Raw genomic sequence first — 13457 nt, 5'->3', positions numbered from 1 at the left:
TTCCGCTAACCACCATTAATTGTCAAACCCTTTTCAGAATGGAAGGCACGCGTGTTCGACCCTGTGTCCGCACGAGAATCTTCCGCCGCCGAACGATACGGCCATCTGCGTGGGACCGCGGCTGGTCCAGCTGCCAGATCATTGCTGCCGGGTATGGCTCTGCGAGCAGCCAGCTACTGACGGTAAGTTTTTTTTATGTGGTTGTACTCCTTTTTTCTGAACATTTTTTCCCAGAATGAAAAATCCCTAGAATTTCGATGAAAAATTAAGAAATGACTGATAAATCAACATATCTAATCAGTTAAATCTAATTTAGCAAAGATACAGGGTCCGGCAACTGAAGTGCTTAATTGAAGTAAACATATACATTGATCAAAACAACAACTTTTTATTTCAAATTCATTCAATTTCTCTGGAATACAAATTACTTTTTAAAAATTGACAGGTAAACTCACAATTCGCTCGCCGCAGAGTCAAGGAACGCATCGTATGAGGCCCGCAGGTGTTCTTGTGGTATTTTATCCCAGGCTGCCACGAGATGTCGCTTCAGGACCTCCACACCTTCATGTTTCTTAGAGCAGACTTCGGCCTCCAACATACTCCAAACAGCGAAGGTCATAGGGTTCAGGTCTGGCAAACTCGCCGGCCACTCGGAGCTCGAAATGAACCCTGGAAAATGTTGCGCAATCCAAAGTTGGGTTTTCTTCGCTTTGTGAGCCGGCGCCGAAAACCCAATCCCTGGAACCAAAATGTCGACGTGCCACGGTTCGACGACATTCTGTAGAACTAGTTCCCAATATGTATTTTGGTTGATCTTCACTCCTTCAGTGACAAAAACCAGTGGAGTCCGGCCATCACGGGTGATTCCGGGCCAAACCATCGCCGATGCTGGTTTCTGTCGCCGGCTGACCGTCAGCAAGTCGGCATGGCTTCGTGATCTGTCTAGCAACCAAACTCTGCCGTTCTGCTTATTCACGAACTGCTGTACGGTGAAGAGTTTCTCGTCGGTAAACACGATATTCTTCAACCTTCCTTCCGCGGCCCTCTTCAGCAGCGCCTTCGCTCTTTTTACCCTTTTTTGTTTCTGCTTCACCGTGAGGTCTTGAACCTTTTGGATCTTGTAGAACTTGGTCTGAAGTTTATCTTTCAGGATCCGACGGAGGCTTTGATCCGATATGTTGAGATACTCTGCCAATTTAGTGGCACTATGACGAGGATTTCTCTTAAGGCACTTTTTAACGATCTTCGCGATGGTAGGTGTCACGACAGTAGGTCGGCGTCCTCCACTAACCGTTTTTTGGCACTTCCTGTCTCCAAGTATCTTTTAACTGTACGGTATAACTTCTGCACACCCTTATATCGGACAGCTCACGAACCATGTCCTTCTGCCGTTTGCCAGCTAGGAACGAGGCAACGACAGCGCTACGTTTCTGTTCGAGATCCATTTTTCCGGATAACACCTGATTACAAAAGAAACACTTACATCCAATGATAGCTAAAACTTAATGTAAACAAAGCGACGAGAGGTCGATCAATACTGTTTCGTGTGCAACGAAATAATTACTGTTGAAGTAATGTAGCAGTTCCATTGCCGAACCCTGTAAAAATGATATTATGGTAGAGTGGGAAATCATGGGCCACTTTTTTTCTTTGTTCCATAACTTACACACAAAAAAAAGCATAGTAAAACTACTAAATCCATGGTTTAAATGAACAACATGCAACCATATTTTTGAATCAAATATGTTTTGTTGCTTATAATACCTTACGCATAGCTATTTTACCATGTGCTCAATTTTGGCTGCGCATAGTAGGGTAACGGACTTATTTTGGACCGGGTACATATTTTGGACCACCTTGCAGCTTTTTTCCAATATTTTTCCAAAAAATCACGTTAATTATGAAAATGTTCAACATATATAGTTCAAGCTTCTTCTTATGATTTAAATCATATCTAACATTTCATTCAAATAAGCTGATAAGGTGGAAAAAATGCAAAATAAAGTTTTGATTTTTCACAGTTGGGCCAAATCAAGCCCATTTCAGGAGGACGTGCCATTATTGGCGTCAACTCTCAAGAAGTTTCCTGTCAATCAATGATAAATTCAACAACTACAAACATGTTCACAGCTATAAGAAAACACTTGAAAACTAGTTTGCAAGCTCGGAGAACCAAAAAAACTTGTTTTAATAGCAATTTGACCCATGTCGAAAATAAGTCCTACTTTATTCCTTACGGATTTATTTTGGACCACCCAACAAAACCGGGGTATTAAACTTGCTTTCAAATGTTCATGAGCGTAAAAAGACGTTTTACGAGGGTATGAAATAATTATGCATACTATTACAAACTCCTATTATAAATAAAATTTAGGAATTTTGGCATTATTTCATTTAATTAACTCGCTGAAGCTCAAACTTTCCTTTAGATGGGGTTTACTTCAATTGGCATAAACTAAGCCAATCAATGAATGTTTTAACTTACCTTTTTTGCACTACGCTTTAAACCACGTTAATTTAATAATCCACATTAATGGCAACTGTTTGATGAGCTGTTATCAAAAGCTACAGCTTGAAGAAGCTTAATAATATGAAAAAAAAAAACTGGACATGCACCAACTTTTCATTTAGTCCTTTTTTATTATGCTTCATGAAAAATTAATTATTGACAGTTTGGTCTAAAAGTTACAACCATTCAAGGTTGTTTTTTGAGAAAAAAAAATATACTTGGTTTGGTAGAAAAGCCGAAATATAAACCCCGTCTAAAGGATGGGTTTGAAAAAAAAAAATGACAACAAATCGGCGAATATGCAGAGTTTAATTTTTGTAACAGTTGAAATATCTCAGTTTAAACAACAATTTTAACAAAAAATATATTCAACTATAGCTATATATGTTTCAAAACTTGGGAATAAATTGATAAAATGTGAAAAATTACACGCAAAAAAGTAATAAAAATCTTGTTTTTCAGTCCCTGTGGTTAAGCAATTCAAAAAACTGTTGAAAAATTTTCTCCAACGATAACGGTAAAAATTTACTCCAACGATTTTTCCGTAGGACAAAAGTTGTTTTAAAGATAAAACTGAATTTTTGTAATTTTTTTTCATTAAACCTAATTCTCGCATATTTTCATCTTTTTGAATCTATGTTACAGAACCGAAGGAAAACCAAATCCACTAAGGTTTTGGTAGTCAAAATGCATCAATAAATGTCGCGGAGTTGATAACGCCAGACTTTCTCAACTTATCTTTGGGTCGCCTGAAGGAGATTTGTGTTCTGAAAACTGATGCCAAAGATAAGCCAACTGGCCAGTATTTAACAGTGCAGAAAAAATTTCGTCGAGACTGCAATGTGCTGTCGGAATTTTCAAAATATTTTATAAACACTATATAACGGACGGTTTTTCTGTTTTTACTCTTTTCTAATCAAACAAACAATACTTGACTACTATAATAAGAAAAGACAAGTTTAACTGAATTATTCGCATTGAGCATCAATCGTTGTCATAAATATAGCAAAATTTAGAAAAAAAGAGTTAGTTTAAGGGTGGTCCAAAATAGGTCCAGAGGGTGGTCCAAAATAGAAACCTGGTGGTTCAAAATACCGACCAGAATAATAATCGACGAAACGCGTTTTTAAGCTTAAATCTTGTTATATTGCAAAAAACGACGATATGTTTCAATAGAAAAAGCCTTGATCTTCGTAATGGACGAATAATGCAGTCAAAAATTGTAACATGTACTATTTTATTTCTGCAAATAGTTTAGCCACTTCCCAAAGCGGTCCAAAATAGGTTACCCTAAATTCGACTGCGTTTTAGTAAAATTGTCAATGAAATGATGCGTAAAAAAATTGATATCCTTCATGATGAAACTAGTATGAGTTATGATTAAGATTAGGAGTAGCGAGGAGCTTGATTTAAGTAGTAAAATTACTATGTATGTTGTTTGTTTATTTCCATGCATCCATTACATAATTAAAAACATTAAAATTCGCACTTCCGACACACGTCGGTCAATGTTAGTGGGTTCTCTCGATGCTCTGGAAAGATTTTCAAAGTTATGAAACTTGAAAGCAGCTCGAAATTTGTTTGTTTACTCACGGGTTTGATGATTAATGATCTTTAATTAGTATAAACAACAAGAACGTTTACCATAGTAAAATTATCATACGTTCTGATGTTTTGGGTAAAATATGTTTTGTTCTCAAACGTACCATGTGCGAAGAATTTTGTTGATATGAATTGGTGCCACAATGTCTACATTACTATGCGGACGCTAGTTGTAATAGAAATTATGATGAAATTATCATGACCGTAGTAATTTCTACAACAAACATTGAGAGTTATCGAAAATTACCAGGTACATAGTAATTTCAATAATGTTTCATGTGCACTTTTACAAAACCGATGTTTTACTTTTCGTGGTTGAAAACACTAAAATGATAAAATTATCATGACAACGTCTTTGGGATAACCACTAAATTTTTTCCGTGTAGGCTTGCCAGACACTTTCAGAAAAAAGCGGGACATTTGAAAAATTCCTAAAAAAAATCTTAATGGTTTTGCCTAACCTATTCATATACCATCAGCCAAAGCTGTTCATAGAAAGTACCTACATTAAGGTTTTGTTACGCGGATTGATTTTGCTCAGTTCTTTTCTCAAATGTCTTCTATTTACAAGGTTTTTTGCCATAAGCAAGTTTATTTTCCTAGGCTGTCGCGAATTAACAAGTTATCAGGGAGAAAATATTTCAAGTCCTACACTGCCCCTTTTTTCATAACAGTCCCATATGCAAAAACAAGCAAGCGAGAAAATCAGCTTTTTCTGTTTTGGATTATATTTTTAAATTGTGACCACAACTTTCAGCATAAACGAAAATCGTTTGATGGAATGTGCTCTAGGTTGTCATAATAAATCGTAAGACCTGAATTTTCGAAATTGGGTGATTAGTGAGGTCGGGAGCACCATTTTTATTCGTTATGGGACTGTTACGCGAGAATATTTGAAACCTTTCTCAAATCTACTCGCATAACAGTCCCATACAGAATATTTTTTTCTCGACAAGCTACTTTCTTAGACTTAAATTTGATAATTTTTGAACTTCTAAATGCAATTTTCAGAAAAAGAAACATACTTTTAGAGAAAAAATCGTAAATTCCACATTTTAAGTTGTTATTTTTTTACTATTTTTGATTGCGTCTGATAGTTTTTCGCTCAGGAAGACATTCCTTCCTTCTAACTGACCAGCCTTTGAAACCTAGTGAGCATAATTCGACATCAAGTGAGTTTAACCTTTTTTAAATGATTCAAAGCAATAAATCAAAGACTATTTGGCCGAAGGATACATTCGAAATTTCTTGAACAAAGACTCTTTTTCTTATTGTTTCATAATGAAGCCCTATGTTTAAAATGACGAACTGTCAGGTCAGATGGAAAATGACGAAAATTCGTATGGGATTGTTATACGAGTAGGGGCAGTACATGTAAACGGCGAATTTTATATCGCTTATAAAACCTTTGTGTAATAACAAACATACTTAAAATTTGTTTTAAAAATTTAAAACTCCAGAAAACTTCCATGTGCTTCCATGATTGTATACTTTGGACAATCGAGCCTAAAAAGGTAGTGTAAAGGGTGATACGGTCAAAATTTGGTCAATGGAAAATGCGTGTAAATCGTTGAAATCGTTTATTTAAAAAATCAAATTAAATATCTTTTTCAAGTTTTATAAGTAAGAAATTCAGGAAAAATATTCAGTAAGGCTTCCGCTTTTCCAAATCCGGATTGCCGGGCCTAACGCTTAACCCCTGCCATCAGATTTTGTGCAGCCACTTTGTCCACCTTCTTCGCCGCAGAAAGCTAGTTTTCCTTGAACTGCTGCTCGTCCTTAGCAGTTTTTTTGTCTTCTTTAGGTTTCGCTTGACAATAGCCCAGTATTTCTCAATTGGGCGGAGCTCTGGCGTGTAGGAAGGGTTCTTGTCCTTGGGAACCACCTGCACGTTGTTGGCGGCGTACCACTCCATGGCCTTTTTACCGTAATGGCAAGATGCCAAATCCGACCAAAACAGTACGGAACAACCGTGTTTCTTCAGGAAAGGCAGCAGACGTTTCACACTCTTTCACGTAAATTTCTTGGTTGACAGTCCCGGAAGCTATGAAAATGCTGCTTTTCAAGCCACAGGTACAGATGGCTTGCCAAACCAGATATTTCTTCGCGAACTTTGACAGTTTCATGTGCTTGAAAATATCTGCTACCTTTCCGTTTCCTTTTGTCGTATAAAACCCCTGTCCCGGAAGCTGCTTATAGTCGGCTTTGACGTAGGTTTCGTCGTCCATTACCCCGCAGTCAAGCTTCGTCAGCATCGTCGTGTACAGCCTCCGAGATCGCGCTTTGGCCGTCGTATTTTGTTTATCATCGCGATTTGGAGTCACTACCTTCTTGTAAGTCGATTGTCTGGCTCGTTTTTTGGCTCGATGCACGGTTGTAGACGATACACCCAGCTTATTTGCGGCATCTCGGAAAGAGAGGTTTGGGCCTCAAACTACCGGAAACTCTCTTTGTCGTCTCAGCGGCTTCCGGTTCTCGATTTCCCCTCGATCCAGACTTCCTGGCTATCGACAAACGTTCCCCAAACACTTTAATTACATTTGTAACGGTAGATTTGGTAACTTTTAGCGATTTTGCCAGCTTGGCGTGCGAGTAGCTTTGATTTTCGCGATGCGCGAGCAAAATTTTCATACGCTGTTTTTTTTTCTTGGACGGCATTTTGACAACTGAAGAGAAAATTCCAAAATCAAAATAGGAGCAACATTCCACACACACACGCACACACATACACACACACACACATACACACACACACACACACACACACACACACACACACATACACACACACACACACACACACACACACACACACACACACACACACACACACACACACACACACACACACACACACACACACAAACACACACACACACACACACACACACACACACACACACACACACACACACACACACACAAACACACACACACACACACACACACACACACACACACACACACACACACACACACACACACACACACACACACACACACACACACACACACACACACACACACACACACACACACACACACACACACACACGCACACACACACACACACACACACACACACACACACACACACACACACACACGCGCACACACACACACACACACACACACACACACACACACACACACATACACACACACACACACACACACACACACACACACACACACACACACACACACACACACACACACACACACACACACACACACACACACACACACACACACACACATACACACACACACACACACACACACACACACACACACACACACACACACACACACACACACACACACACACCTTCAAAATGAGGGAAGATTGCGATGAACAATTAAGAACTCAAAAAATATTTTCTTCATACTAAAGTTTTTTTACATTGAATTGGTTGAAAATGCTCTAAGAACGCTAAACTGATCTTACTGTAATGCTAAGAACATTAGAGTATTTAGTATTGTGTAATATAAATAACCTACTAAAAAAGATGCTTATTTTGAGGCAAAAGACTTATTTGAAAGTTTTCTATGTTGACCTAGGAATTTAAATTGATGCTCAAGATTGATTTTTACCACTGTAAAATAGTGAACTTTGTAAAAGTTTTCCAAGAAAAAAAGAGGGACATTTTGAGAAAAAGCGGGAAGGCGGGACATGTCCCGCTTTTGCGGGACGGATGGCACCCTGGCAAAACTTATTTATTATAAAAGAAAAAATTAAAATTAAAAATGGTATGGTGTTCAACATTTTTAAGGTATCATTAGGCTTTTTTAAATTTTTAATAAGTTATTTTTCCAAAGTTCTGGCTGTTTAAAAAAAATATTTTTTTTTTGATTTTCAAAAATGGTGGGGAATCGTGGGCCACTAATTCCAAAGTGATCAAATAACATGCAAAGTTAAGAGGTTGAGATTACCCGTTCCGAAGTGACTTGGCTCAAGTATATTGTTCAAAATTTTCCATTGTTAATTTGCCTATGAAGACTTTAAAAAACACTGTATTTTCCAAATTTGAATAGATTGAATAGCCAGCAGTATTCGAGTCAACCGTCCATCTCACAATGAACTGAAATAAACTGAAGCCACCTCACTTGCCACTAAACGAAAAATTCCATCTACCGGAAAGAAATACTTTAGCTGCTCGAGACCGGATTGAAGCTGAAAAGCTCGCTCTCCCATAAGTCTGGGTTTTGTCTTGCGGAATTGGTTTTGTAAAGTAGAGCTTTTGTGGCTCGGCACAAAGAAGACCGACTAGGACTATTCAGAAGCACGATACGTAACAAAAAAACTGAAATCTGTTTGCCAGGGCGAAAAAAAGGAGTGGAATCCCTGTAGTTCTCTGGTTTGCACAATATTTCACAATATACAAGGGAAGACCCAGCTGGCCTTAGAGAGTTGGCTGGCTGGAAACCACTCAGACTGCGATTTTTGCTTGCCCCAGCCAAGTCCAACAACCGATGGAACAGTCCCATTATTTAACCTTTCGTTCGCTGCAGGTTGGTTCAGCTGGAATCAGCCAGGATAGGTTGAGACTTTCACTTCCGGAAAGTGAAAAGAGCAGTGGCATGCTGCTGGAAATTGTGCTGCCCTGCTTAGAAAGTATAAGCTCGATAAATTTCACAAAGCGTATCATTCATTATGCTTAGACTACTAACAAGAATATACTGTATCAGATGGACAACGATCAACCTGCTTAACTTTGCAATCAGATGAACTTGTAACTGAATTCAACTTATTGATTGGAAATAATCGAAAGAGCGTTTTTATTCTGTGAAACCTTTCAAAACGTGCATATTGAAAAGCATCGAATAATTTAAAATGACACTCCTTATCTAGATGCTCATCACAAGAGTTAAAACAATGACTGGGCCGGAAAACAAAACTGCAAGTGCAACGTTTCTTCCCCAAGGAGCTATTCATCTCGTTTTTGGTTTTAACTCCATTCATCTCTGTCACTTAATGTGCTGACAAGATTTAAATGAAATGTAATGTATTTTTCTATGATGAAAAATTGTGATTTCACAAATCTTTGCAAAAACAATTTAAAACTGCTAACTGAACTAACAGGTCAGTATTTAGGCTCATGGGTGTTTTTGAAATTACACCTTTTCAAAACACACGTACTTATTCCATCCTTTCCGGTTGAAGTAGAAAACTTCATATTGCTGATAGTGTCAAGGACCATTTCTTCGGTAATATCAAGAGGTCAAGGTCTTAGAAATCGTGTGAAGGCTACGTTAATTTGATCTATATATGTACACTTGGCGATTGGATTGGAAAATCACTCGAACAGTAATCTGCAAACAGGTTACATTTTTCTACAGGAAATGGCAGTTCAATAATTCAAATGGAGCACTTCGGGTAGACCAAATTCCTTCCTTTAGTGTTGACAAACATTCAAAACTTCGATTTAAGACTTACTTTGAGTGCGATCTTAATCCCTGCGATTGCAAAACCAATTGTAGATCTGCTATTGTCTGGTACCGTCGTCGTTCAGTTTTATTTTCATAAACGAGAACCGGAAGTTACTAAACAGCCCAAACCATTTCGATCGAAGCTGTTTTAGCCGTTTCAAGCGAGTATGAGTCCAAGGAGGTCGTAGAGGGGTTCGAGCCAGGTGCACAGTTTTATCGTGAAATTCAGCCATAATGGAGCTGAACGCCTACTCACATCCAAATCTACCTCAGTACATTTTTGGAGATCCGTCCAGTCAATTTCAGATAGCACTTGGTTCATAAAATGAAAAACAGCATGATGGAACTCACGAATAGATGTAACCTGAACTAATCAGTACACCCCAAAATCTGAGTCTACTCCAATGATGAACTCCCTCGGAGGTTGAATTATCGGTATGAGATTCTATGAAAGACCGGCATGAACAAGCTTTCTAACAACTGGCATTGTCCTTCCAGCGCAACCGCATTGCATATGTCTGAAATCTGAAAGAAGCCAAATAAAACGTATCCCATGTCCTGTCACAAATCAAAGCAGGATGGAAACAATCAGCCAGCGAGGATATTGTCGAATGATGTACCGAGCGCTGTGTGAGCATGAAAACACGGACACGAATTGTAACTTGGAATGTTTTGACCGGGTTAGGAACCTTACAGTGGTCCAGTGTTATGCGCCAACTGACGTTGCCGATTTGCAGGAGAAAGAGCAGTGGAAACAGCGTGGTTAAAAAAACTACGAAGGGTGACATTCAAATCCACTTAGCTGACATCAACGCAAAACATGGCTCCGATAATCAGGACTTTGTGCACATCATGGGGCGCCATGGTCTAGGTCAGATGAGCGAAAACGGAGAGCTGCTTGTAGAGTTTTGTGGCAACAACAACATGGTGATCGGTGGATCGCTCTTCCTCCATCGACCAGCAAATAAGGTCACTTGGGTATCCCGAGATGGCCGAACAGAAAATCAAATTGACCACATCTGCATCAGTCGAAAATGGAGAAAAAGCATTCTTAATGTCCGAAACAAACGAAGCGCAGACATTGCATCTGACCATCACCTCGTCCTTGGCGAGATACGACTAAGAATTGCGCGTGTCCAACGGCGAGAGGAGAAAGCTGGATATCGATACGGCGTCTACGACGTCCGCCGGTTGGAGAATCTAGAGGTGAAAAGGACATATGTAAGTTGAACGTCTCGAGCCTCAGAATTGCCAACAAACAGAACAGTCGAGGAACAGTGGTGAGGAATCAAGAATGCCTTTATCACGACGAGCCATGGTGCTTTTGGTAAAGTTTGTGGAAGAAGAAGTGAACGGATGTCAAATGAAACTTGAAAGATGGTCGAAGAAAGGCGAAAGTCGGAATTGACTAGGCATGTACCGGGTTAGCCAAAGCAGCCGCTCGCTGCAGCGATTTGCGGAGCTAAAGAATAGGCAAACGAGCTTGTAGACGAGACAAGAGAGCCTAGTCAAACTCCTTAGCCGAAGAGGGGGAAAAAGCCGCCGCCAATGGAGATATCCGATTACTTTATGAAATTTCTCGCCGTCTTAGTGGTGCAAGGACTAATACAAGAATGCCGCTGAAAGACCGAGCAGGTCAACTGTTGACAGATTGAACAGATCAGTCTTTATTCCTTCAAGCAAATTCCAACGGTTGAATCCTATAACATTTCTGCTCGTGGCAAGGTTTTTGGCAGATCAAAGTTTAAATTTCCTGATAATTTTGCCATAAATATAATAATTTGCTAAGACTCTGCTCCTGTGAAAAAAAACAACGATTTTCGAAACAAAAACTTTAGTTTCGCTGTATTTGAAAGCTTAAAAAAGTGCTCTTTTATGTAAAAAAGTATTCTTGTATGTATATCTTGCAACGTACGTTTTCCAGCAAACAACCCAGTAGAATCATTTTTCAGTAGCAAAACAATAATCAAGTTTTTGTTAATTTCGAAACAGCTGAATCTACCAAATTGCCCTTATTTTCTTTCAAAAGAGAAGTATTGTATGTATGTATGTGTGTATGGTTCCCCCATCGGTAGCAAGGTCCAGCCTATGTCTGTGTGGCTTGGCCTTTGAATTGCTTCTCAGGCTTCCACGGCCGATGGTTCGTCGAGAGAAGGCATCCAACCTTCAGAGACCTACAATGGTTGGCAATCCACTCGGCTTGCAATAGTCTCTTCTGATTAACCCCAGATGCATTCCCTCTGAAATATATAATTATTCATACAATGAAACACATCTTACCTTTCGGCAACTTATGGGATTCGAACCCAAAAGTTTTTCTTGCCGATACCGGGAATCGAACCCAGTACGCCCGGGTTACCAAACTCGCGCCAGCCTATCCACTAGACCACATCAGTGCTCTTCTTTCAAAAGAGAAGTATTGGACCAAAACGGAGCAGAAATTGATGAAAGAGGATGCAGAAACCCAAAATACAGATTTGACGAAGTATAAATGGAAAAATCTCATCAATAACATGATGACTGAAAAAAGTGTACGCCCGCTGATGGGAGATACCAAGAATAAAGTAGGAATATTTCTTACCAAAAACATGAATTATCCTAACATTAGTATGATTTCCTTCATAGATTTTTCGATCGAACGAATGGAATTTTAGACACACGCATTCGTCATTGTGACATTTCTAAATGAACTATTTTTATTAATGAATTTATTTTCACGTGTTTACTGCTCTTAAAATGGTCTACACTGCTCTTTTTAATTTTACTTGGAATTTCTTTTTCAAGCTTATAGTTTTTGAAAGGAAAGAGAAAAAAAATAAGACAAGATTTACTTTGAATGGCTAGTGAACGGTAGACAATGTGCAACTCGAGACCCCATACACCTAACCTTCGGGTAGTGGTCATATCACCTCTTGTCTGCAACTCCGATTCTCTACCTCCCCGTGGTGCTAGCTGGGGTGCGAGCAACCTTAGCGGAGATCAGGTACCCAACCCTGGTGGATGCTTTGGTCGCATGCAGACTGAGTTAGGGGGCTTCGTACGCGTCTGTTTCCCATGTCAGGGGCGGCGTGCGGAGTGCAACAACGGCCTGGTGGTGTTCGGGACCCAAAACAGCAACATCACGACGGTCCTCCTGCGAGATAGTGGGGTTAGCTGCGGGCCTTGCGAGCCCGTGACTACAAAAAAAATAAGCAACGAACAACGAACAACAAATTTCGGATGGAAATCGGCAAAGACCCACGCGACGAAAAGGGACTAGCGATTGGAAACTTGGAACATGGAACTGCCGATCTCTAAATTTTGTGGGCAGTACCCACGTGCTCTCCAACGAATTGAAGAGCCGCAAATTCGACATCGTAGCGCTGCAGAAGGTATGCTGGAAGGGCTCCACGGTACGAACGTACCCAGATGGTCGTGCCATCTACCAGAGCTGCGGCAACACACACGAGCTTGGAACAGCTTTTACAGTGATGGGAAAGATGCAAAAGCGTGTGATCGGGTGGTGGCCGATCAACTCACGAATGTGCTGGTTGAGAATCAAGGGCCGGTTCTTCAACATCAGCATCATCAACGTGCATAGACCTTACCTCGGAAGTACCGGTGACGACAAAGACGAATTTTACGCGCAGCTGGAGCGTGAATACGAACGTTGCCCAAAACATGATATCAAGATCGTCATCGGGGATTTCAACCCTCAGGTCGGCCAGGAGGAGGAATTTAAACCGACAATTGGAAGGTTCAGTGCGCACCAGCTGACCAACGAAAACGGCCTCAGACTTATTGATTTCGCCGCCTCCAAACGACCGTACGTAGTACCTTTTTCCAGCACCGCCTCCCACACAAGTACACCTGGAGATCACCGTACCAAAACGCAATCACAGATCGACCACGTTTTGATTGACAGCCGGCACTT

General features: G+C 40.0%; 1 protein-coding gene across 2 annotated transcripts in view; it reads left to right on the top strand.

The window, feature by feature from the left end:
* The window catches only part of LOC129757203 (uncharacterized), a 483998-nt gene that overhangs the window by 412982 nt on the left and 57559 nt on the right, over nt 1-13457 (top strand). For both annotated transcript variants that reach the window (XM_055754336.1, XM_055754337.1), the window contains exon 6: nt 38-182. In XM_055754336.1, the coding sequence (XP_055610311.1) occupies nt 38-182 (145 nt within the window). The remainder of the gene's footprint in view (nt 1-37; nt 183-13457) is intronic.

This window comes from Uranotaenia lowii, chromosome 3, assembly GCF_029784155.1.
Source record: "Uranotaenia lowii strain MFRU-FL chromosome 3, ASM2978415v1, whole genome shotgun sequence".
NCBI classification, from domain to species: Eukaryota; Metazoa; Arthropoda; class Insecta; order Diptera; family Culicidae; genus Uranotaenia; species Uranotaenia lowii.
The sequence above is the reverse complement of the archived record's forward strand: the minus strand, read 5'-3'. Positions and strand labels throughout refer to the sequence as shown.